Genomic DNA, 23,080 nt, shown 5'->3' with positions numbered 1-23,080 from the left:
ATTTATTATTCCCTCCTCCCCCCCGATTTGAGAAGTCTAAACAGTGTGGCTTTACATTTCAGATTAAATCAATAAAGCACTAAGAGTATTTAGGAAAGAATTGAAGTAATTAAACAGTATTTTCTTATTTTCTCCTATGTTCGGGCATTCAGCAGAGCCAAGACTGTGTGCCGTACACTGAGCATGTACAGGTAAATGTGCAAAAAGGAGAAACAATACTTATGTCCCTGTGTGTGGTGAACAGTGATTTTAAAACAGTGGACTCAGTCCTGATTCCAGTTACATCAGTTTTGAGATAGGAGTGCCTCTACAAAGATTAAAGACTACAAATAATCATTAATCACACAATTATTGAAAATACAGGAGCATTTTTCAAAACAACTACATTTCCAGTACTACAAATAAGACAACAAATAGAACTGTGCTACTGTCCTCAGTTCATTCTCCCTTATTGTTCCCCCGTTTTCTAGGTCTAGTAATTGACAACATGTATTATCCATTCCTACCAGAACTGGAAGATCATTGACACTGCTGTGTCAGTGCTCCCCTCCTGGCAGGCTGCCACTAACAACTTTTCTGATCCAAGATTTCTCACAAAGTCGGCAGAATCGTGCACTGCACAACTGGCTGCCAGGTGCTTATATATAAATATTTCATTTATACCTTTTTGTTTAGTAGCAACAACTCAAAAAAGCACAGATGGAATGATATTAAACCCAGAATAAATTAACATAGACAGATCACAAACTGTTTTATTACATATAAAAGAATGCAAATAAATCAGCTCTTTTTAGAGTGTCCTTTCGTTTCTTTGTATTAAAAAAATGTTAATTAGACATCTTTAAAAAAAATCACACTGCTCTGAAAATTACAATCAAGGTAAACCAACAAAACAGAGGAAGCCATGTTCATCATCCAATGTACCAATGTACATCTAAACAGAGCCATTTGGGAGATTTTTTCATTAACATAATTTCCTAAGGGCTAGTACTAAATTGATTACACAGAAAAAGAACTCCATACCCCTTTAACATTGATCATAAATTAAAAACAAATGAACATGTAGAAAAAATAGACATGACTAACAAAGGATATTGGCTTAAAACACTTCTGTAATTTGTTTCAGGACTACTAAACTGTACAGTACATGTACTACAGTACATTTTGGTCAAAAGACAACAACAACTCAGCATGCTCAGGTGGCTCCCTGAAACACCTCTGCATTAACACGAGCAGCATGGGGAACAAAGTGGAGGAACTAGTCAGTGTGCAGTTACCTGACTGGAGTGCTGGGACGGATGGATACAGGCTCTTCAGGAAGACATTTTTCACCATAAGGGTGATGAAACCCTGGCACAGGTTGCCCAGAGAGGTGGTAGATGCCCCATCCCCAGAAACATTCTGGCTCAGATTGGACGGGCCTCTGAGCAACCTGGTCTAGTTGAAGATGTCCCTGCTCACCGCAGGGGGTTGGACAAGATGACCTTAAAAGGTCCCTTCCAACCCAAACCATTCTGTGATAGCGAGGGAAGGCCAGGAGGGAGACTTGCCCAATATATGAGAGCAGCTGAAGCACACAGAGCTCTGCCTGAGGATAGGTGTCACGGTAGTGGGTATCTGCTATTAGACCTCCTAATCATGAAGGAGGCGGTAAGGCCTTCTTCAAACAACCAGAATAAGCCTCATGTTCACAGACCCTGGTCCTCATGGGGAACTTTAACCACCTCAATACCTGCTAGCAGGACAACACAGCAGCCCTCAATCTAGCAGACTTCTAGAGTGCATTGATGACAACTTCCTGACACAGATGATCAAGGAACCAACAAGGAAAGGTGCTCCACTGGACCTCATACTTACAAAAAATGAAGAACTAGAGCCAGGGACAGGAAAGTCAGAGGCAGCCTTGGCTGCAGTAACCATGAGATGATGGGCTTCAGGATCCTGAGAGGAGTGAAAAGGGCAGAAAAAAGGATCCTAGCCTTGGATTTCAGGAAAGCAGACACCATTCTCTTCAGAGATCTGTCTAAAAGAATCCCATGGGATATGGCTACTGAGAGAAGAGGGGTCCAGGAAAGCTGGTTGATATTCAGGAATCACCTCCTCCAAGCTCAAGAAAAGTCTATCCTGAAAAATAAGAAATCAAGCAAAGGCAGCAAGAGGTCTGTACGGATGAGCAAGGAGCTCCTAACTGAACTCAGATGTCAAAAAGAAGCATACAAGAGGTAGAAGTACTAATTTCACTATTAGCCTTCTGATGCCTTATAAGCCTGAACTATGGGACACTTCAATTGCTGACTTATTTTTAAGTGATGCTCCTGACAAAACTAGGACCTACCGCATGCACCTCTGGGCAGACGTTTGCATCAGCAGTCCTTGGGGTCCATCAGGACCTAGAGTCACATAGTTCTTCAGAGAAACAAAACCTTTATTTCTATATAACACACAGAAACAGAACAAAAAGCCCATTGATCTCAACACAAACATGAGGATCTTTCTGAAGAAAACTGCATGTATTTTCAAGGTCTGAAGCTGTATGTTATGAATACACAAACAATAAAGCACAATATGCTGACCCGACACCATGGCATTAATAATTTTGTTGTTTAATAATGAGCAGAAAAAAAACATTTTAGTCCTGTGGAAAACGGACTACCATTTACTCACACATATGCACAGTTATTCACATATTACTACACTTTAAAAAAAGTTCTCTTCTTACTATAAGCTGGCATAAAATGTAACATCAGCAATTCTGTGGACTGATGAAATAAATATTTAATATCTACTAAATAAGCCATGACAATATGTTTCCTATGTACTGCCCTCAAGAGATTCTGTAGGAGACATGAGAGGAGTTGGCATGCTGTGACCGCTCTGCACAGGTTCTGGAGGGTCTATGCTACTTCAGTGAGATGACAGTCATCTAGTCAGATGTATGCTGCCTCCAAGACACTGATCATAATCAGCCCAGAGATATGTTGGCTTTCTGTGATTAAATTATTTGTCAGTCTGATCCTAAAAATTATTTGTGCATCTGCAGCTTTAGTGAAAACATCTAACCCCAACACATTTGCTTCCCCCAGCTGAAACATCTTAATGAATGTAGTCATTATTTTTCTAATTTACTTCTGAACTCTTCAGAGACACCATCAGCTGAAGCAAGACATTTCTGCCTGAATATTGCTTTCTGAGCCTTTTGTTATAAGCCATGCTTAAGGTGAAAGAAATTTGAGAAAAATAATTTCAGGCTTTCCTTGTTGATTTGGTCTGTGCCCTTGACAGCACTTCATAAAACCTTGTGTCACTGCTCCTTGTTTGAGGTGGATCAAGTTTTCATCTTTCCTCAGTTCAACAGAAGAAGGGGGAAAACAACATTTAAAACAGCAATGTGAGCCACGAAATAATCTGGAGCAGAACTAAGGGTATGTATGGTACTACAAGCTCGCTTTTTGAAACTCACTTTCGAGCACTATGCCTCTGACCTGCACACCCTTCTCTAAGCACTGTCCAAAAAGTAACAAAGGTTAATGTTCTGTAATACAGATACTTGCCTCCTAGCACCGAAATATCTTTTAACTTAAGCAAGTTAACATTAAGCAAATTAACATTAAGTTAACATTAAGTAACATTAAGCAAATAAGACCACGTCTACTTTGAGCAATCTATGTATCACTGTACCACATCTGCAGTTTTGCTGGCAGATACCTTAACTCTTCTTCACAGATTGTGCCCAGAAATTCAACCACAGCCAATCCAATCACAACTTTTCACTTAATTATAGCTGTGCTAACATTGCCACTATTAATTTTTGAGAATCAAAAACCAGAAGAAAGAGCTTGATATCACATCTGCAGGAGAGAACAAACAACGGAAGATTGGCCTGCAGGAACAATTTCTGGCTGGTATATTTAACACTTTGTCCCTATTAAGGCTGTTTTTTATTCAGAAATTTTATTCATTTTACTTATACTGACAGCTTCTATACAATTTCTTTACTCAAAGTCAGGGCTTAATTCCTACCTGCTAAAACAACTCCTGTAGGCAACAGGAAACCTGCATAAGACACAATGCCCTGCAGTATCACAAACCAAAACCTGAGGCAAAACACAAGAAATTGCAAAATTATTCATTATAACTTTTGCTCCTTAACCACTCCTCTTAAGTCATGTAAAGCTCTAATCAGACAGTTCAAAACATCAACAAATGTTCAGTTCTGGAATCAGGAATCAAATGACAGGGAAAATCTTGCAAAGGTAGACATTTCAGAGAACTAGAACTGTTGCCCATAAAAGCAGGGACAAAAAGTGATGGAAACCCTGACACCTGAAATTCTTAAAACCAGACTGAATGCAGCACAACCAGTACTGCAGTAAACAACAGAGTAACGCTCCAGACCACTGGAGGACCACTAAGAAGTTACTCTCCAACTCCAAATTACAGAAGTCAAGGGACAAGAAAAGCATTCAGGTCATAGAAGTCTCATTATGTTTAATTGTTGAAACTAAGTTAGTCCAGGAAATAAAGTTTAGTTTTGTATTACTGAAATCGATTGTTCATTTGACAAACAAATTAAAGACCACTAACCTTCTCTGCTGAGTTTAAGCTTAATTACTGTCATGCCAACATACAAAGAATCATCTTAAAATAATAATAAAGACTAAAATATGAATCGAAGCATTGTCATGAAATTTTAATATACTTTGATGTTTCTCAAAACTGTCTCAGACTACGTAAAATATGTATTTTGTGTTTACAATTTTTATTTTGTGAGGAATTAATGAGAAAGGTAAATTACACCTAATATTGGTTGTCTTTATGGCATTTCCAGCACTAAAACCTTATGATTTCTAAACATAATTTCCATTCACATTCCTTCATCTCAGTTCTGTACCTTCAGGGATGATCAGCTCTGTGAAACCTGCCTGTGTTTTGGCAATAAGCTATATGATCCAAAAAGCAAGCAACACTTTCCCATTTAAAAACTGCTAAGTAACTGCAAGTGCCAAGAGAGTGCGGCTCCTACTCTGAGAGTTCGGCTCCTACTCCAAGAGTTCAAAAAGAACAAAGTGCTGCAGGTAGCCCCCTCCTCAGAGGGCATTTCACCTACATGGCAGTAATTCCAATCTAAACCCATAAAGTCCAAAAGCCAGCACATGCTACAAACCATGGCATGTGGCGATGCCACTCCCGAGTCGAGAAGTTGACGAACCAGGCGTTGCAGAGGTTACCAACAAGGCTTGCCCTGGCTGTACACAGCTCCTCTCCAGCTGCTGCTCACTGCTGACTGCTAGCAAAGACAGAATGCTTGGCCAGGGTGAGCTCTGCTCTGACCCCACACAGCTGCTCTTATACTTGTAGTTAACTTTTGCTCTGACCTACTAGGTTCCCCAAAGAAAGGTCTCCCAAACTCTTAGGAACCAAACAAGACTTCTGGTGACCTTCATTTCTTCAAAATGGAGGCACTGTCTCCAGTTTAAGAATCTACCCCCCCCCCCTCAAGGTACAATAATTTTGCCTAATGATGCTTTGATCTTATGCAAGTTAGCACTCATAGACTTGAAATATCAATAAAAACCTGAAATGATTGCTTCTCTGTTTTCCTCATCCAGCATTTCACAATGAAAAAAAGCCATTGCAAATTTGAAGATCCCATTCTTCAGAAATGCTGAAATGTATTTTGTCCAGTCATGGCTTGCTGCTAGCATTACATACAGTTATTTGGTACCACTTACTTCATTCTTGCAGTGCTACCTCAAATAAAGAGTATGAATGCAAACTCTCTCTTTACACAGATCATGCAAATATTGGTTTATTGGTTGTGACTGGATAACCAACAACTTAAAATACAATTTTTATGGGTTATTTCGTTGGTTTAGTTCAAAGCACAAGTGAGGGAAAGAAATCATAAATATCATCAAAAAACATTTCCACAGAGAGAAGGGAGAGAAAGAGGATAAAGCAGGTTTCCATGGTTACTTTGTTAACCATCTCCATTTTGCTGTTGACATAGTTTAAAAACTACAAAACACTATAAACAAGAAATGAAGTATTTACTAAGATCTACATTACAGAAAGCTCCCACCATACCTCATGTCTATTTCAACAGCTGACTGTCTGATGAAGTTCTAAAAGACACACTGACATCGATTAGCTGCTGGTGCTATCAAGTACATTATATAGGGCAAACCCTTACTGAACATGCACAGAAGCAGCCCTTGACTCAAGTCCATTTACTAATATTTCACCTGTAATTTTTTTTCAGTAGAAGATGATCCCTTGCCTTGAGACCAATGATCAAATTGCAGGTGTCTCACTTAAAAGCAGAAGCTCTTGCCCAGCTGTCAGCTAAAACTAACTGACCACTACAGGCTGCTCTCAAGCTCTATCCATTTCAACAGCTGCAGTTTTAATGATTTACTTCTAATGCAAAGGAAGTTCCTCTTATCTTTGGTCATCACCCTAAATGAAAGGTTAATTTTGTATAACAGCACTTTTCAACAAAAATGTAATCTAAATCAGGTAATTTTTATTTTGATTTCCTGGAAACTTTTATTTTAGCTAGGCTTCTTATTGTTTGGGGGAGGAATGACAAGTAACTCTGTGATACCACTAGCACTGGGAATACTCCAGACTTGCACTCGAAAGCCCAGAAGTTCTATACAGAGTCCCCAGCATGGGAAAGTCTGAAGGTATTTTGGAGTCCTTGGTATTTGGCTGTCAATTTCATTCACTTAAGAGCCAGCACGTACCCTTAGGTCCTGTAAGCATCATCATCATGCAGCAACAAAGCACAAATAAACCCAAGGTAGCTAACTGCAATACTGACAGCAGTGCTGATTTCAGTACAAGGTGATAAGTAGAATCATAGAATCATTTAGTTTGGAAAAGACCCTTAAGATCAAGTCCAACGGTTAACCTAACACTAGGAAGTTCACCACTAAACCATGTCCCTAAGCACCACATCTACACTTTTAAATACCTCCAGGGATGGTGACTCAAGTAGTACGGTACATTCAATTGAAGTAGCATACAGAGACCAAGACAGACATATTTTTCTAAGCAGCAAAGTTTTTCCTCCTGTGTCCTAGACAAAAGTGTCCTGGAAACGGTTGCATGGCTTGAATGCAATCAGCTTGTCTACCATCCTACAGGCAAACTTCTGCATTTCACAGTTGCTGCGTGTTTGCAAAAATTTCTATCAATGAACACCTTTATTATTCTTTTAGACAATTTGTGAATCCTGCAGAGGCCAACTAATTTCTTCTCCATGACAGGATCAGCTCTACTTAGGTTACTCTTGAACAAGATTTACTCCTGTGTTGTTGCTACACTCTGAGGGCATTCAAATGAGAAAATTTACCCGAGTAACTCATGGCCTGTTTTGCCTCCCCTTTTTCATCCCTCTAGAAAAGTTTTTTTTTTTAATATATATATTTTTTATATATATATATATATATATATATATAAAAAACACATATATGTATTTGAGTTTGGCAGAACTCAAAGAAAAACACTACTGAAGTTTACATTCTAATGTAAGCTCCCTAACACTGGCCAAAAAATTAAGGTAAATAATTAAAACTATTTTGCCTCACTAGTAAGTTGTAAATGTCTCGTATTTAGTCTTTTCAGAGCAATAGTCTAATCCAGATTTGAAAAGCAATTCAATGTACCAAAACACTACATACATTTCGAAATAATCTCTAAATCTACCAGAACTGTCTCTGAAAAGCACTAGCACATGGAATGCCATTATCCTTATAGCTACAGGAGATAATAGTCATTATATAATATCAATATTCACAAAAAACATTAGAGCAATACTTATTACTTATAAATCCTGATTCCTTTTACATTAGTCAAGGTGGAATTCTGCTTTATTTAATGCTTTTTAAGTTTGGAGGAACATCACGTAACTCAGGCAAGCAAACTGCATTTTGCTATTCGCATAGAACAGAACAGCAGAGGCTGGCTGGAAAGTGGATTTACTTTTTGAATGTCCAGCTATGTTGCTTGCAAGGAAATGCTAAATATTCTCCAGGAGAAACCAGACAAGAACTGTGTGATGTCAGATAAAAAGTATTATCCTTTGGTTCCCATGACCTCAGCTCATTCTTCAGCACTGCATGGAGGTACTGCAGTTACATTTTTGGGATGTACTAGGAAGCCTCCAGCGTGTTGCTTTAGTCTCCTATTTCAGACAGTAAGATAAATTCAAGCCTGCAGGCTTTGACCCCTCAGTCCTTCAAAAATATGAGTTCTAACCAATTATTTATTTGTGACCTTTAAGATGGAAGTCTGCATGAGATTTTGATTCACATGGCCTAATTTCTGTAGGAGCTAGGGAAGGAGTGTTGCCGCTTAAACTGCATATCATAAACAATGTATTTGCAAAGATGTTAACTGACATAGTTTATACATGCTTTATTGATTCTACCTTAGCTGCTTAAAAGACTTTTTACTACAGTTCCCTATTTACGTTTATAAACTGCCCAAGTAAATGCAATTAAGAGCACATACAAACTGCAAAAAACACAGTATTTTCTTTTCTTCTTACCCTAAATTTCTATCTGTGATAGAATGACTCCAAATCCAACAGTTACTTCCTGACCTGTTTTATCATCTGTTCTTGGCATTACGTAAAGAGCTTACATGAAATATCAACGTTGAGCTCTTATATAGCATTCTTAATCCATAGATCTCAAAGCATTTTACAAAGGATGACCTTTATCCTACTTCATCCAGGAAAAGAAAAAACATGGACATCTTCTGAGTGAAGTTTGGATCTCACACAATTCCCAGAGCCCACAGCGAAACTAGGATTCCACTTTACATCGCAGTACCACCGGTCAGCCAGAACAGCATTTGTTTCCACAGATGGATCCTTCCATAACACCGGTGGCCTGGGATTTGCACTCAGCAATTCCACACGCCACTTCAGAATCAATCCAGAGAGAATATGGCTTGCAATACAGTATCTCATTCAGGTTGACATTCACTAAAATGCCTCCCATCCCACATAGGCAGCACTTTTTAACTCTGTACTCTACCTTCTCCCGAGTATCCTGCTTACAGCTCTAAACACGCTAACGTTGCCTTCAGTGCTGTAAATAACTGCAGTCAAGTCCTCTACTTGGGCTTTGCTACTGAAATCGATACTGCTGCAGACAGATGCACAGATATTAAGGTCTAATGATGCCACTCATGAGCCTCAAAGTATTTTCACCTCTACGTTGAAACCCTCAAAGCACCTGATCTGTGGGTAACTAGATATGAGTTATCAACCCTCCTGTCTTCATCCTTTCCTGCCCTCTTTTAGATTTGTTTCTCAGGGCCACTCTTTGCACCTTGCCTAAGACAGGTGTTTAAACTCACAGACTTCCTTAACTATAAACTCTCCTGGACTATTCAGAGAACCTAGAACCAAGTATTGGAGCTTGGAGGGACAAGGACTGAAAGCAGACTGCATACTAACAGCCCCGCAGGCTACTGGTGCATCGATCAGATTGAAACGGCTGCATGCTACCGCACAGCCATAAAATAAGCAGTAACGGTACCTGATTCAGTAACACATCTGATAATGTACTATATCCAGATGTGATGATCTGAGAAAAATTTGTAATTTATGACTGCAGATTAAAGTTAAGGGGTTATTGTCTTGACAAGCTATATCACAACAGCCTCAAAAACACTTTGGACCCAAGTAAAGTCAAGCAAGCTGGCTCTGAGCACAAAGATAAGCCAAAGAGCCGTACTCTGCAGGAGAGCAGTCAGCACACGCCACACAGGGAGGCAGCCATGGAAGAGAAATGCATGCAAGCTTTCCTGCCCACGGGGACGGAGGGAGTCATTCCGTGCCCCGCTGTGTTAACCTAGATAGGTTATTCTGAGCGGCTGTTCCTAGAATCCCATATGTTATACGAACTACCTCCTGTCTGAACTGGTACGTTCAGGAAGAGAAGGAACAAAAGCAGAGGAGGTCACGTCATAGATCGCATCTTCTGGGATGCACATTTCCTAGAACGGGACCGTCTTCCAAAAAACATAAAGGCAGCCTTATGGACTCCCATGCCATTCCCCGTGACATTCACCCTGCAGAGGAAGACGCTATAGACACAGCGCAGCCCAAACGTGCAAAGTTCCATCCATTCCCAAGCGTAGCCGGGCGCGAGAGCACAAAGCCAAACCGCAGCCCGGCAGACGCCGCCAGGCAGCTCTCTGCGCCCGCATTTAGGCGGAACGCACCCGAGCGGGCTCTAGGCCACGCCGGTTGCTGACCGGCCGGGCGCACACCGGCCCGGTGCGGCGGCAGTACAATCCCCGCCCTGCCCCGCACAGCCCGCGGGCAGCCCCGCAGGCAGGCAGGGCACAGCGCGCGCTGCCGGCAGCGCCAGGGCAAGGCCGCCCCCTGGCGGGCCCGGCCGAAACTCGCGGCGCGGACGGGTCGGGCCAGAGCCCGCTGGGAAAGGCGGCAGCCCCGGCAGCGGGGCTGTGCACGGCGCTAGCGGGCAGCCACGAACACGGGCGCTGTAATTTAAGGATTTCAGTAACCTCAGAGCAGCAGCGATTCAGATGACCCAGGTTTAGTCTCGGTCATGTGCTGGCTAAGATGTAATTTACGGCAGCTGGGCTGCATACAACTAGCTTACCAGAAGCTGGGAGCAGAAAAGAACACTCTTTTCATCCTATTTTTTCCACATTTTTTTTCCCCTTGGCACTGGTCTGCATCTTAAACAATCCCAATATACTACCACGCAAAAATAGCATGTGGCTTTCCAAACACATCTGAAACATAAAACGTGAAACAACTTTGAGATCGAAGTTTATACCAACCGCATCCTACCATTTGGAAGTTGTAATCACGCCTCTTCACATGCCAAAGTACATATGGGTCACAACGCGTGGAGGAAACAAAGACTTAATTAAAAGTGAGAAAGACAAAAGAATTTGTAAAAGAGAACACAAAGTTAAGCAGGAATCCGTGAATTTATACTCCAGGTCATATAAAATCTTTACACATATGTTCAGCTTTAGCTAAAAGTGCTTGGTGGAACTAGAAGCACTGCATAAGTTTTTTTAAAATATATATAACATTTCTTATATATTCAGTTTTGTGACTCTGAAATACAGACTGCTGCAGTTATGAAAGACAAAGTCCCTCAGTCTGAAATCACATGTAAACTCCAGCCAAATTCTAGCCCAAGTCAGAGACAAAAACGTTCCGGTGACATAATCTCCTGGACTTCACAAAGAATATATTCAGAATCCTTACAATCTCTGGTGGTTCAAAACTCCTGGGCACATACCTTTGATCCAGATCCATTAAAATACTCAGTAAAATTATTAGCCTGAACTGAATCTCTAAATACTTCATGTTCTACAAACGGTGTATTTCTTGCTCATAAATAGTAACTCAAACACCCCGCAACAAAAATAACAAACTGTTTTAACTCACAGTTGCAACACATAAACATGATGAGATCTGTACCTTGTTAATCCCAACTTCTCCACTCCAACAGTTTAAGTTAAATGTCACATTTACATAACATTTACATAAAGATTCAGTTTTGTTTATACAAAACCCAGCCTTATTTTTGCAACACGCTCAATGATAATTTATTATGTAACAACGGATTGGTTTTGCCATTAAAAAAAAGTTTAATTCTGAGACAGCATTTGAGAGGCTGCAGTTGCTCTGAAGCAATTTAGCATCATTCTTTGTTACCGTCTGATAAAGTTTTTGTTGTTGTTTGGGTTTTGGTTGGTCTTTTTAAACAAAATTTATTCTTTTGGACACTGTCCTGCTCTAAGCAAAGGGCCCCAACTGATTTTATACATCCTGGTCACTTGTACAGTTCATACTTACGCCCACTACACACACAGCAGAACATTCAGAACATTCATGGAGCCTCCCACTGCAACCCACAGGAGTTTAACCCTGGACTTTAACAGCAGTAAGGCTGGATCTTGTGGTTAGGAACGTTTTTAGAGGCTTCTCTGCACTGTCCAGTTTGATTTTAAAATTTTTTTAATATCACTTCAGTGTTATCACTGCTTTCACCAGTAACGCAATTAGACTAGTGCTGACCCCTTCAAAAACTTCCAGCACCAGTGAACACTGCAAAACTTCCAGCACTCCTGAAAGCAGAGCTCACAGGAGTCTGCAATGCAGCCAGATGTAACTGCAGTATTTTATAAAAAGAGCTCTGGCTTTCAGCTCCTGCATGCAGGGGTCTCTATGGATAGATTGACTGCTTTTCTCTTCTCTCTTTTAGAACTTTAAAACAATTTTTGCAGAAACCTTAAGGTCCCATATTGAAAGGAAATTTAAACAAGGAATAATTCCTAAGCTAATACCACCACCAGTAATAAACTAAACACTTTAACCGTAAAACCACTTATAAATTCAACACAAATTCACATTCAATCACATCTAGTGATTATGATAATTGCTTGTATTAGCAACAAGACTACGTACTTGGGTTTTCAATGTGCTAACTTTAAGGGCTGTCTCCACCACATCATATCTACATCACAAGACATACAAAAGATGGCAAGAATCAGCTTTTGTTCCTCTTAACTCCCTGGCTAAGGAGGTATTGTTACAGTGGGGCTTTTTTGTCCAAAAGGATGTTTTTGTAATGTAACTTGGAAACAGCCTGTTTCTGTGTTAGTCTGCTCTAGAAGCTTGTTTCACAACTGGACACCCTTGACTGAAAACGCTGGTTCTGCTGCTTCCACTAGCTTTATCTGCACTGCTCCAGAAGAGCACGGTGATCCAGGGGAGTCAAGGCTGGTGAATACTTGCTATAGCCTCCTGCCCTACTAGTCCTTGCTTGGTTTACAGGCGAGGGATTGGAGACAGAAAAGACCCAGAAGAGAATACAAGTACAGCAGTTGCACGTATCCTACACACAGTGGCCCACCTGCGCGTGACAAACTAAGGACCAGCATCACTGGATCCTTCCCCAGGATGCACATCAGTAGATTTAAGTGGAATGATGCAGGGTGCTGCTTGCATCTTTGGCAGTTTTTACCTTCTACATTACTTTGATGATTCCAGATAGATATAAATTGTTTTCCTTCATCCAGATACATTGCTGCTTATTCAATATGGCACCTTTGTGCCAGCACTGATCCAAGTGAGAAAAATGGGATAAAATTGCCATAGACATACTGCAGGTAACACTAAAGAAAAGAGTATTGCTCATTCAGTGGGCCTCCCTTAGACATACAGGCTACAAACACATCTGCTCCAACGAGTCATCCAAGACTCTCAGGCAAAGCAGTACAAAGATTGAGATTAATCCTAACCTCATTTGGAATAGATCAGCCAAATCCATAGAATGCAGAAATTGCCCCCTAGGACACCATGTTTTTCTCAAGGTGGCCAAAGGAAGGTGAGGGCAGCACTGTGGCCATTTTTAACAGCAAAAGAACTAAGGTTTATGTGCTAAAAGCATGGCCTGAAAAAGAGAAGTCCTAAGGGTGAAAGCTACTGGGCAATACCAGGGAACCATGCAGAAAGACAAAGTTGATGTACTTTTATCTGCATCACCTACTGGAAAGGGTCTGTGGCATGAATGATCCCCAGAACCACACTCAGATTTTTGTTCTCAAGGAAATGATTTGGTTTGCTCCAGGAGACAGTTTGTGGATACATTGCTGTGCATACAGCAAGGATGACTAACTGACCAGGACAGAGAACCAAAAAGCCAGACTTCTTGACAGAGCGGAGGAGAAAGGATGCATCTTTGTGGGACTTTACACCTAGCAATTTCAAAGGCAGAAGCCGTTATCCAAATAACTCTATTGATCCTGTTGCAAGAAAAGTGGAATTTCTTTAATACTGCACTGCCTAGACCGACTACAGGATATTAGAACATTTTACAGGCAGCCACATTCAAAGCAGCAGCAGAGAGAGTGTATGGCATTAGCACTGGTATTTGGCTCCCAAGAGGGCCATGCTTTATGCTGCATCCTACCTGGCACCACAGTAGGGAATCTGTGTCTAGCCATTGGAGCCCAGAACCACCTCTGATCTCCTCTAGCAATGGAGTTAGAGGAGGGACACAATACAAAGTGAAAGGGACAGTTGCATCAGATTGCATCTTTCCAAGACCTGGGTGAGAGAAGGGGAAAGCTCAGATGTGTTGAGTTTTCTTGCTGCTGTTTATTTTTGGTTGGTTGGTTTTGTGGGTGTGTTTGTTGGTTGTTGGCGGGGGGGGGGGGGGGGGTGGTGGGGTGGTGGTGGTGGTGGTGGTTTTGTTTGGGTTTTTTGATTGTTGTTGTTTTAAACAGAAACAGCAATGGCAAGAATTGCTTGGGTTTTTTAAGCAGGGGCATAGATCTCTTCAGCTTGGGATGGCTTGAATATTGTTGAGCACTTCAGCAAGTCTACACTTCCCATAGCGGTTACACCTAGGTAGTGACTTCTCACCATCTCAGGTAAAGAGCTGTTAATGTCTTTTGGGAGGAAATGTCTGCACTTTAGAAGAGGTTTGACCTCACAGGAACTATCTCAGTGGTACCCTTCTGAGCAGATTAGAACAACAAGTTTACTTAAACCAGTTATCAGTTCATTAACATCATTATTCTGTTATTCTTTTGGGTAGCATGGAAATATGTGGGATCCTGTGGGATCCCACAGATAACAAGAACAGAAGTTGAGCCAGCCGATGAACAGACTTTTCCTCATTTTCCTTCATCAGTGTACCTTATTTAGAACCATAATACCTCTTTCACCATGGGACCATTCTGCCCTTACATGGAGGTGCCCCATCTCTAACTAAAAATCAATAGTGGCGGCAACGCATACTAAATTTTGATCTGAGAACTAACCTATGCCTTGCTTCCCCTGGGAAAACTAGAAAAGCAGATGATTTTCAGGTTTTGTATTTGCAGAACCTTTGCACCAGCTAAACCCAAATAACCTGCAACTCTAAACAATCTAAAGTCATTGCAAACCATGGGGCGAGCTGAGTGCTGCTAACAGATGGACACCTTTGGGAGACACTGGGGGTGTGCGGTCCTGCAGCTCATTTCAAAGCCAGAGTATGATTCACACTTTTTCAGTTCTGAAAGCATGGAGATTTTTCAAGAGGATCACACCCCCCAGGAGCTGTCATTCTTCTCTACTGCCCTCATCAGTGCCACCCTAAGGGAAGTGCTGTTTGGCATCAGAATAGTAAATATTCTCATATGTTCACAATTTTATTTCATCCAATGCTCTGTTATCAGCACTGGATGAAATGCCTGGATAAAATAGCTCCAGTGAGCAAACAGCACCAGGCAGCCTCTCTCTTGCTCTTTCCCCTCTGAACTGCTACCCCAAAGGCTATTTCTATGCATTTTGAACTCTGAAAATACACCCATTGCTCCATTCTGAGAATGCCCTGATTTAGGAAACACAGGATTGTTTTTCCTGTAGTGATGAAGAAAAAAATATTACTATGTTTGGGTAGTACTTGCATGATTTAAATAATTTTGCTGATCCTAAAAGTAGTAACAAATACTTTTTTACATCATTGTGTGAAAACAGTGGGCAAATGACCTTCCAATCATGGTAGTACATTTTTAATGGGTAGTATCAAAACCCAGTTTTCATCAAGAAATTACTGATTCTTTACCCCATGAATTTCCGGGAACTCCACTTCAAACACTATGGTGTAGCTAACAAGTGTTCGAGGCTCAGACCCTGATGTACTCAATTGTACTTTCATTTCACAAATAGTAGTTTCATGACGCCACCATATTTCAGCATGCAAGTAAAGTGATAAGAAATCTAGTCTAGTTCAGCCCAAGCCAGTAAGCATTAACCTTTTCAGTATAATACACACTTTTCTAATAATACATTTAACAAGATGGGATTTTTAAACCTGAGCTATCTTAAAAACTGTATTAGAAGCATAGTTCAAGCCACAGCCAGATGGACAGTAATAAGGAAATAACATCTTATTACATTCTTTGTATGAAGCAAGTGAAAGCATATTTTATGGCAGAAGCATTACCAGGGGCTCAAACTTAATACATCAATGCTTACCATGATTCTATTCCTGGTTAAGTAGTTGTCTGCATTCCCAGGAGATAGAATAAGAAAGATTGGGATAGACTTTTTAGCAGGGCCTCTAGGAATAGGACAAAGGGTAACAGTTTTTAAACTAAAAGCGGGTAGATTTAGACTAGATATAAGGAAGACGTTTTTCACAATGAAAGTGGTGAAACACTGGCACAGGTTGCCCAGAGAGGTGGTAGATGCCCCATCCCTCGAAACATTCCAGGTCAGGTTGGACGGGGCTCAGAGCAACGTGGTCTAGTTGAAGATGACCCTGCTCACCGCAGGGGGTTGGACAAGATGACCTTAAAAGGTCCCTTTCAACGCAAAGATTCTATGATTCTATATCCTTGTGCACTGTATTCCCTTTACAACAGCAGCATATTTTAAAATAATCTCTTATATGATGATTTCGATTTCTTAAATGATTATTTAAAAAAAAAAAAAATCAATCTGCTGGTCAAAATATAGATATGACTATTTTGTAGAACTGATACCAGAACTTAAATGCATTCAAGTAGCCTAAAAACTATATCTACACACTGCAAGGCATATATCTTCAGCAAAATTGATGCTATAGCTTTAGTGAAGAGAGCTGTCTGTTAAAAGCTGTCACGTTACATGCAAAGAAATATGTAAAATAACGCTAATGTTACAAAGCCTATTGCTCAAGGGTTATGAGATGTCAGGATAGCGGTTTGCCTGTGCAACCTTAAAACAAACTTGATTTTCCCTGTGACATAGGCTTTGCGTGATCTCACCTCTTTCATATTTGTTTGTAGTTAGTTTAAAGCACCAAAAGCATAGTGGTCAATATGATAGTACCCAACAGTCTTCCCCTTAAGGTAGGCCCGCCCTTTGTATTATTGCCTGATTGGCACCAAGACTTTAGACAGAGAATGATCATTTTTTCCTGGACTTTGCCATGGTACTGATAATCTAGAGAAGCTGAATCTGAAAGCAGTATCTTAGATACATTAGAGGATGAAATGAAAAGAACACTTACAAGTGATGCTGAGCCTAAGGCAGAGAAATACTTCTAGGCATTTATTCTGTGTGGAACTGTATGCTTCTTGTACTAGCATACTGTATATACATTGCTCTACTACAGTCAAGAGCAATTAGCAGGGTTCTGAAAACATTAAAAAAAATACATGCTTCAAGTGAGTGACCCAGAGGAGTGAAAAGCAATCACGAGTGACCAACCTGTTAGAGCTCTGGAAGTCTGTGAATCAGTGCTGAAAACCTCTGCATTAAGGCCACAAGAACTTATTAATGTGAAGGCTTAACTGAGCCTTTATCCAGGAAATATAACAAAGTAGCCTAAAATAATAAGTTCAGTAGCAAGGCCAAATCAAGGGAAGCCTAAAATCACCTGATCCCTATGGTGGGACCCAAACGGCATGTTCTGGCTCACTTTTGGGGTTCATTCTTCCAAGGTAAATTTCTTCACAGGTGGTTATTGCAACACTTTAGTGGGATGAAATAACTGATGGAATGAATTTTCTAAGGGCCTGAAGACCCTGGCAAACTTCATCTTTCATGGTATGCATAGCACTTTTTTGTAAAGATCAGTAGATAGCGACAGGTATATTATTAAAAATGAATGCAAACACATTCTTAGTGATCACCTGTGACTTTGCTCACACAAAAGAATTCCAAACAGCAAAACCAGTTCTTCAGTGTAGCATTCAAATGCATTAACCTCTCTTTTCTTGTTGAAATGCCCTACTTTAATCACTGCATTCCTCTAAATGTCAGCAAACAAAACACACAATTACTCCACTTTCATCTCCAGAACATAATCCACCCTGTGCATCAAATCAATCAAGTTTTCTATTGAAAAAATAAAAATCCCCTCCACAGTCACAATTTTCAATTCAAGCCCTTACTGGAATGTACAAAGGTATTTGAGAGTTTCCAGTGGGGGAAAAAAAAAAAAGGTTTTAAAAGTTTTTCTTCAGTACAAAAAAAATTAAGATTTCTTCAGGAATGAGTGGAACATTGCCACTGAAATTTCTTGAGTCATACCTGAAGAGGTTCCTTAGAGACTGACATTGGGTAGATATCCAAGCCAATAGTTAAGGCTTCCCAAAATAATACATAAGTGGAAGACAAGAGGATCTTGCCATAGAAAATATCAAGTAGTATTGAGTTCACATAGCCATCTCTACTTATAAGAGAAATGCTTTTTAATATGGAACTGCAATTCAAAATAAGTATTAGCTTACCTGACCAGAAAGCGATGCAGCCCAACATCAAAGCTTCTGTAAGAAAAAAGATTCACCATATTATTAAAAAACACTACTCTGTTGGGTATTGTACAAACACTGTATTTCAAAACAATCAATAATACCAAAGATAAATATAAAATTACTGGGATGGATAAAACAGAAGCAAAAGTGTAATATACAATTTCCTTTCTGTAATGATGTGAAGTTTAAGATGATCATCATATAGAAAGATGCATGTTAAAAAGCTCACAAATTCCTTGTTTGAGTATTTCTTCAATAAAGCAGTGACATTCAGAGCAGCATAACCCACATAAAGCATAAATTGTGTATATTCTGTTACTTGGAGTAATTTTTTAAGCATCCTGATAACCAGTGAGTCTGCATGTTTCCTGTCATATGCAGGTAGATCCTCTATGCAAAACTACTGCGGAATCCTTTCTTTCCCCTTTTCTGCTCTGTACTGCACTAAAATGCAAGTGATTCCTGTGAATGTGAATTCATGATACAGAATAATCAAAGAACCCCCTTAGGTCTCCTTCAGATACACAGATTATACCAAGAAGTAGGCCTTCCAAGAAGAGTTTTCTGCTCAGATCTGGTAAGGACAATAACTTTGAGGACTTTTGACAGTAAGTTAGATCACACTAAATTACAAGAACCATTCCTGAAAACTTCAGCACTACCAACATACATTGGCAGTTAGTGCCGATGTTTCTGTCCCTTTTCTTTTTCCTCCATCCCTCAGCCAACTCAGGAAAATCAGGCTCATGAACAGTGTGCTAGCAAATCCTTGACGCTACAGAAAGGTATCTGATGATTTGAGACATTTACCTAATAGCTGAAGTATGTGCCAGTTTTATGGGAGTATCAGTATAACCCCAGATTAATGGTGTGCATAACAGCAGAATTAGAAAATGCAGGTGTCTTATTTGTAGTGCTGGACTTGCTCTGAAATGGGCTTACATTCTGTACACAGAAATATTTTGGCATATACTAAGCTCTTCAGGATTGTGTTCCACAAAAGCCTAATTGGTCATTTGAGTACAATATGTTTTTATTTTAACTGTATTTCTTGCAGTGTGCTGCCTTCTACCTGAAACAGCAAGAGAAGTCATCAGATAGGTAATGGCATCCTGATAACAGCACATAGATAGTGAGCTGTAGAAATTCTAGGAGTTAACAGGGAGGGAAAGTCCACTGGTTCAGCAGAGTGGAGAGGAGGAGCAAAGTTCTCACTTAAAAGCTGCCTTGCAACAGGAAAAATATTCTACCAGTAACAGGCACATGGTCATCATTAAACCTGTATTTTCACATTCCTTTCCTAAAATCATTCCCCATTTTACATTATTGTTATATTACTGTGTGATTATACTGCATGAATTGTATCCAGTTACCTTTCTGCATTCCTCCTGCCTGGACATATACCGCAATTTGGCTCCACCTCTTTACTACAATATTCTGCGTTGTACAGACAGTCTTCTGTATCAGAGCTGCCCACAGTCTGTATTTATAGCTCGGAAAAAGTTCTCTTCCTAGGACCAAGCATTTCAGTATGTTTGTGCTGGGACCGGGGAGAAGAGGAAAATTCTAAACAGTTACACAGCCATCTTGCACATTTCCAGCCAAGCTCATCTTTTAAAGTTCTCCTAGCTATTCTCTGATGGCAATGGCTGAATCTGCTATCGTCCCTGCAGGGACACAACTGAGCTTCTCGTGGACAGGGATGCGGAACATAAAAGTATCACCCCTTTTGACACCAAACCAAAAGCCAAAGGACTTGGCCTACGGTGAGCATGGAAACTGAATGGCCCTGCTAACTCAAGGTGATCAGAACTGAAGGAGGTTGGGGTGGACAAAGCTGGGGACGAGTGTGTTCAGACAGGGAGGCAGAATAAGACAGTTGGCAATGAACTTACATGCCACCTTTTCCCTCATTTTTCAGTCTTTCCACAACACAATGCACTTGCTATTAAAAAAAGATTTATAACTATTTCATATGGGCTTTAGCTATTAAAATATTTCCACAAAATATTCAAGTAGTATTAAAATGAACATGCATAGAACAAATTTATTAGAATAAATTAAAAGGAGGAAAAAAGATCAGAGCCTCACTAGGTGTAACTCAGTGTAGACAGATAAGCCCCATTATTGCTCAGTTTGATGGTGTACGGACAGATTTCAACTGACTACCTAAGATCCGGAATTCTCAACAGTATAAGCAGTCATTTAAAGATGTAACTATGTTATGACCAACATAGTTTGTTATGACAAACAGACCTGAGAATATACAGTAGCAGAGCGTGCACCTAGATCTTAAAGACACCTCAGAACAGTATCATTGATTAGTTCCAAAAGCAAGAACAACAAGGTCAAACAATTTCAAACTGTAAATGGGAGAAACAGTTGCATTAATACTTTTAAACACCTAGGATAATGAACAGAGACATTGTGCAAAGCAAAAATACTGAAAAACTAGCATTATGTATGGCTGGTTTTGACAAAACACTACAACAGACACTTTCAACCGTTCTGCTTGTTCATATTTAAATACATACTGCATTTAAGTCTACAAGTGAAGTGAAAATACAGTTAAGTAGCAATGGAAACATCTGGTAGATGTAATTAATCCCTCCATTCTCAGATGGAAAAAGTTAACAAGGGGTAACTGCTTTTTGAAATCCTCTAACAAGCACAATTTTCTGAAATAGAGGTTTTAAATAAAATCTAAAACAAGGAAAAGGATATCCATAGCTATACCAGTAAAAAAATTATTTGCCAGTTAAGTTCTCTATACTGCTCAAGTGCCAGCAGCAAATCTAGTTTAGCAAAATAGCAATGGTAGTCTTTGAACAGGGCAAAATCTTGACTAGTCAGTCGAATAAAGGGGGAGATATACTTAACACCCATTTCATAATCGTGTTACCCATTGCAGACAATGTGATAACTCTTTTCTTTATAAAAATGTCTAATTCTATTCCTCTGAAGAGGGGTTTTTAATCACAGTTCTGTACACAACTTTAATGCTTTTGTTAAGCATGGAAGTTTAGTTTCTGATACATTTCAACAAAAGATTATACATATAATCCTTCCTAATCAAACACATCTTTTCCCAGTATGTCAACTAGAAATCGGTGACCAGCAATATACATATACTAAACCAAGAAGGACATTTTCCAAAACATAATCTTTGAAATCTCTGCCTGCAAGCATACATCTCTCTCTTCAAGGTACATTTTCAAAATTATTTCAGACACGCAATTTCTGCTTAGAAAGCTAAATTCATAATGCAACAAGCTGCCTCCAAATCTGCATTCAGCGTAAAACTATGGAGGGGAAAGTTCTCTCATATAGAAAAGATATGAAAAGGCAGAAACATGCTGGTATGAACCACAGTCAGTAGCAATAGCACATGCACTGAAATTGCAATCCTGATGATTCCCAGGAAAAAAAAAGTACAAAAACCCTCTTTTTGTCCCTGGGATGCAAAAAGGCATATATACTTATCTGAAAGCCAAATGAACAAAACTGTGACAAGTTTCTGTTCACACTGCAATTAGGGTATCAGAGAAGCCAGTCATCTGTTTCCCCTTTGTATTATGGGTACTTTGGACTCGCTCTGAGATTTCCATCTGTCCAATTTCCTTATAGTTGGACCTTATTTTGAAATCCTGTGCCCACCACTTGCCACTTAAGAGTGCTATAAGTGCAGGGCTCTCAACTGTATCTGCTTATTGCAGGCTGGCACATACTGATATAAATCAAGATCAAAAACTGGTCAGGACCTTCTTCTAGGAGCTGGTTCATGCTTTCCTGGCCAGACACCCTGAGCTCAGCACAGGTCAGCAGACAGGGTGGCTCCCGGTGGAGCTACAGATTGACATGCAGTTGACAGACTTTTTTCCTGACACTCACAATCCAAATTCCCACCGTGGTCTGCACTCTTTATAAGCACATGTTATCCAATGGATTGTATATGGTCCCACTTTCCACAAAGCTGTGCCTTCCTTTAGCTGATGTCTAAACTCCAGTTCCTCACCAGAGTTTTGTGAGCCTTTAGTATACACCTTTTAATCTCAATGAAGTTATGCCAGCCTATGTTATTTAAGGACCTGACCCCACACCTACCTAGATGAAAACTGCTGTGACAGGGACTGCAATTCACCAGTGCAGTATGATGGCTGGAGGACTCCCATCTCACAACAAGGTTTGGTTGTGAGGACTCATTCCCAAAGATTTACAGCATTAAGAAAACCTGTAAGTGCCGAGCACATATCAGGATCATATGAATCAATCTAAAGTTATCTTCATTACTAGAACCATTTTTTATGAAACTGATTGCAGTAATTTGAGTTGCCAAACCCTGTCTTTGTATATCACAGAATCATTAAGGTTGGAAAAGACCTTTAAAATCATCAAGTCCAACCATAACCATATTTTTAAACCATGTGCTGAAGAGAAACCAGCACAGCTTTGTTTTTTGTCAGTTCCTCCCCAGGACTGCTGGGCTGCATGCTATTCCTGGAAACAAAGCACAACAAATCATGCAACGTGCAGCATAATCTGGGAAGCATTTGGCTAATCATGCACTTCAGCAAAGATGCCCACTGCAAGCAGACGGTACATCCCCATTCTGAAAAGCAGATAGTGGCATGATTCTAACTTTGGGCCCTACCTTCAGGGGAGTAGATCTGGGTAGATAATTTGCCATTTGTAAAGAGTTCAAAATCAGTAATGTAGATGGAGACAGGTAAATGTGATACTGTGTGCCCAGAGACTGTAGACAGAAATATCC

The 23,080-nt window shown here is 40.1% G+C and overlaps 1 protein-coding gene across 1 annotated transcript in view; it reads right to left on the bottom strand.

Moving 5' to 3' along the window:
• The window catches only part of HHAT (hedgehog acyltransferase), a gene marked incomplete at both ends in the record, with an annotated part of 161,920 nt that overhangs the window by 104,267 nt on the left and 34,573 nt on the right, over window positions 1-23,080 (bottom strand). The window contains one exon of the mRNA XM_081997736.1: window positions 18,286-18,321. Coding sequence (XP_081853862.1) covers window positions 18,286-18,321 — 36 coding nt within the window. The remainder of the gene's footprint in view (window positions 1-18,285; window positions 18,322-23,080) is intronic.

Source organism: Phaethon aethereus (genome assembly GCF_964289735.1).
Source record: "Phaethon aethereus genome assembly, chromosome: 3".
Taxonomy (NCBI): Eukaryota; Metazoa; Chordata; class Aves; order Phaethontiformes; family Phaethontidae; genus Phaethon; species Phaethon aethereus.
Note: the sequence above shows the minus strand (reverse complement) of the source record. Positions and strands in the feature narration are given on the sequence as shown.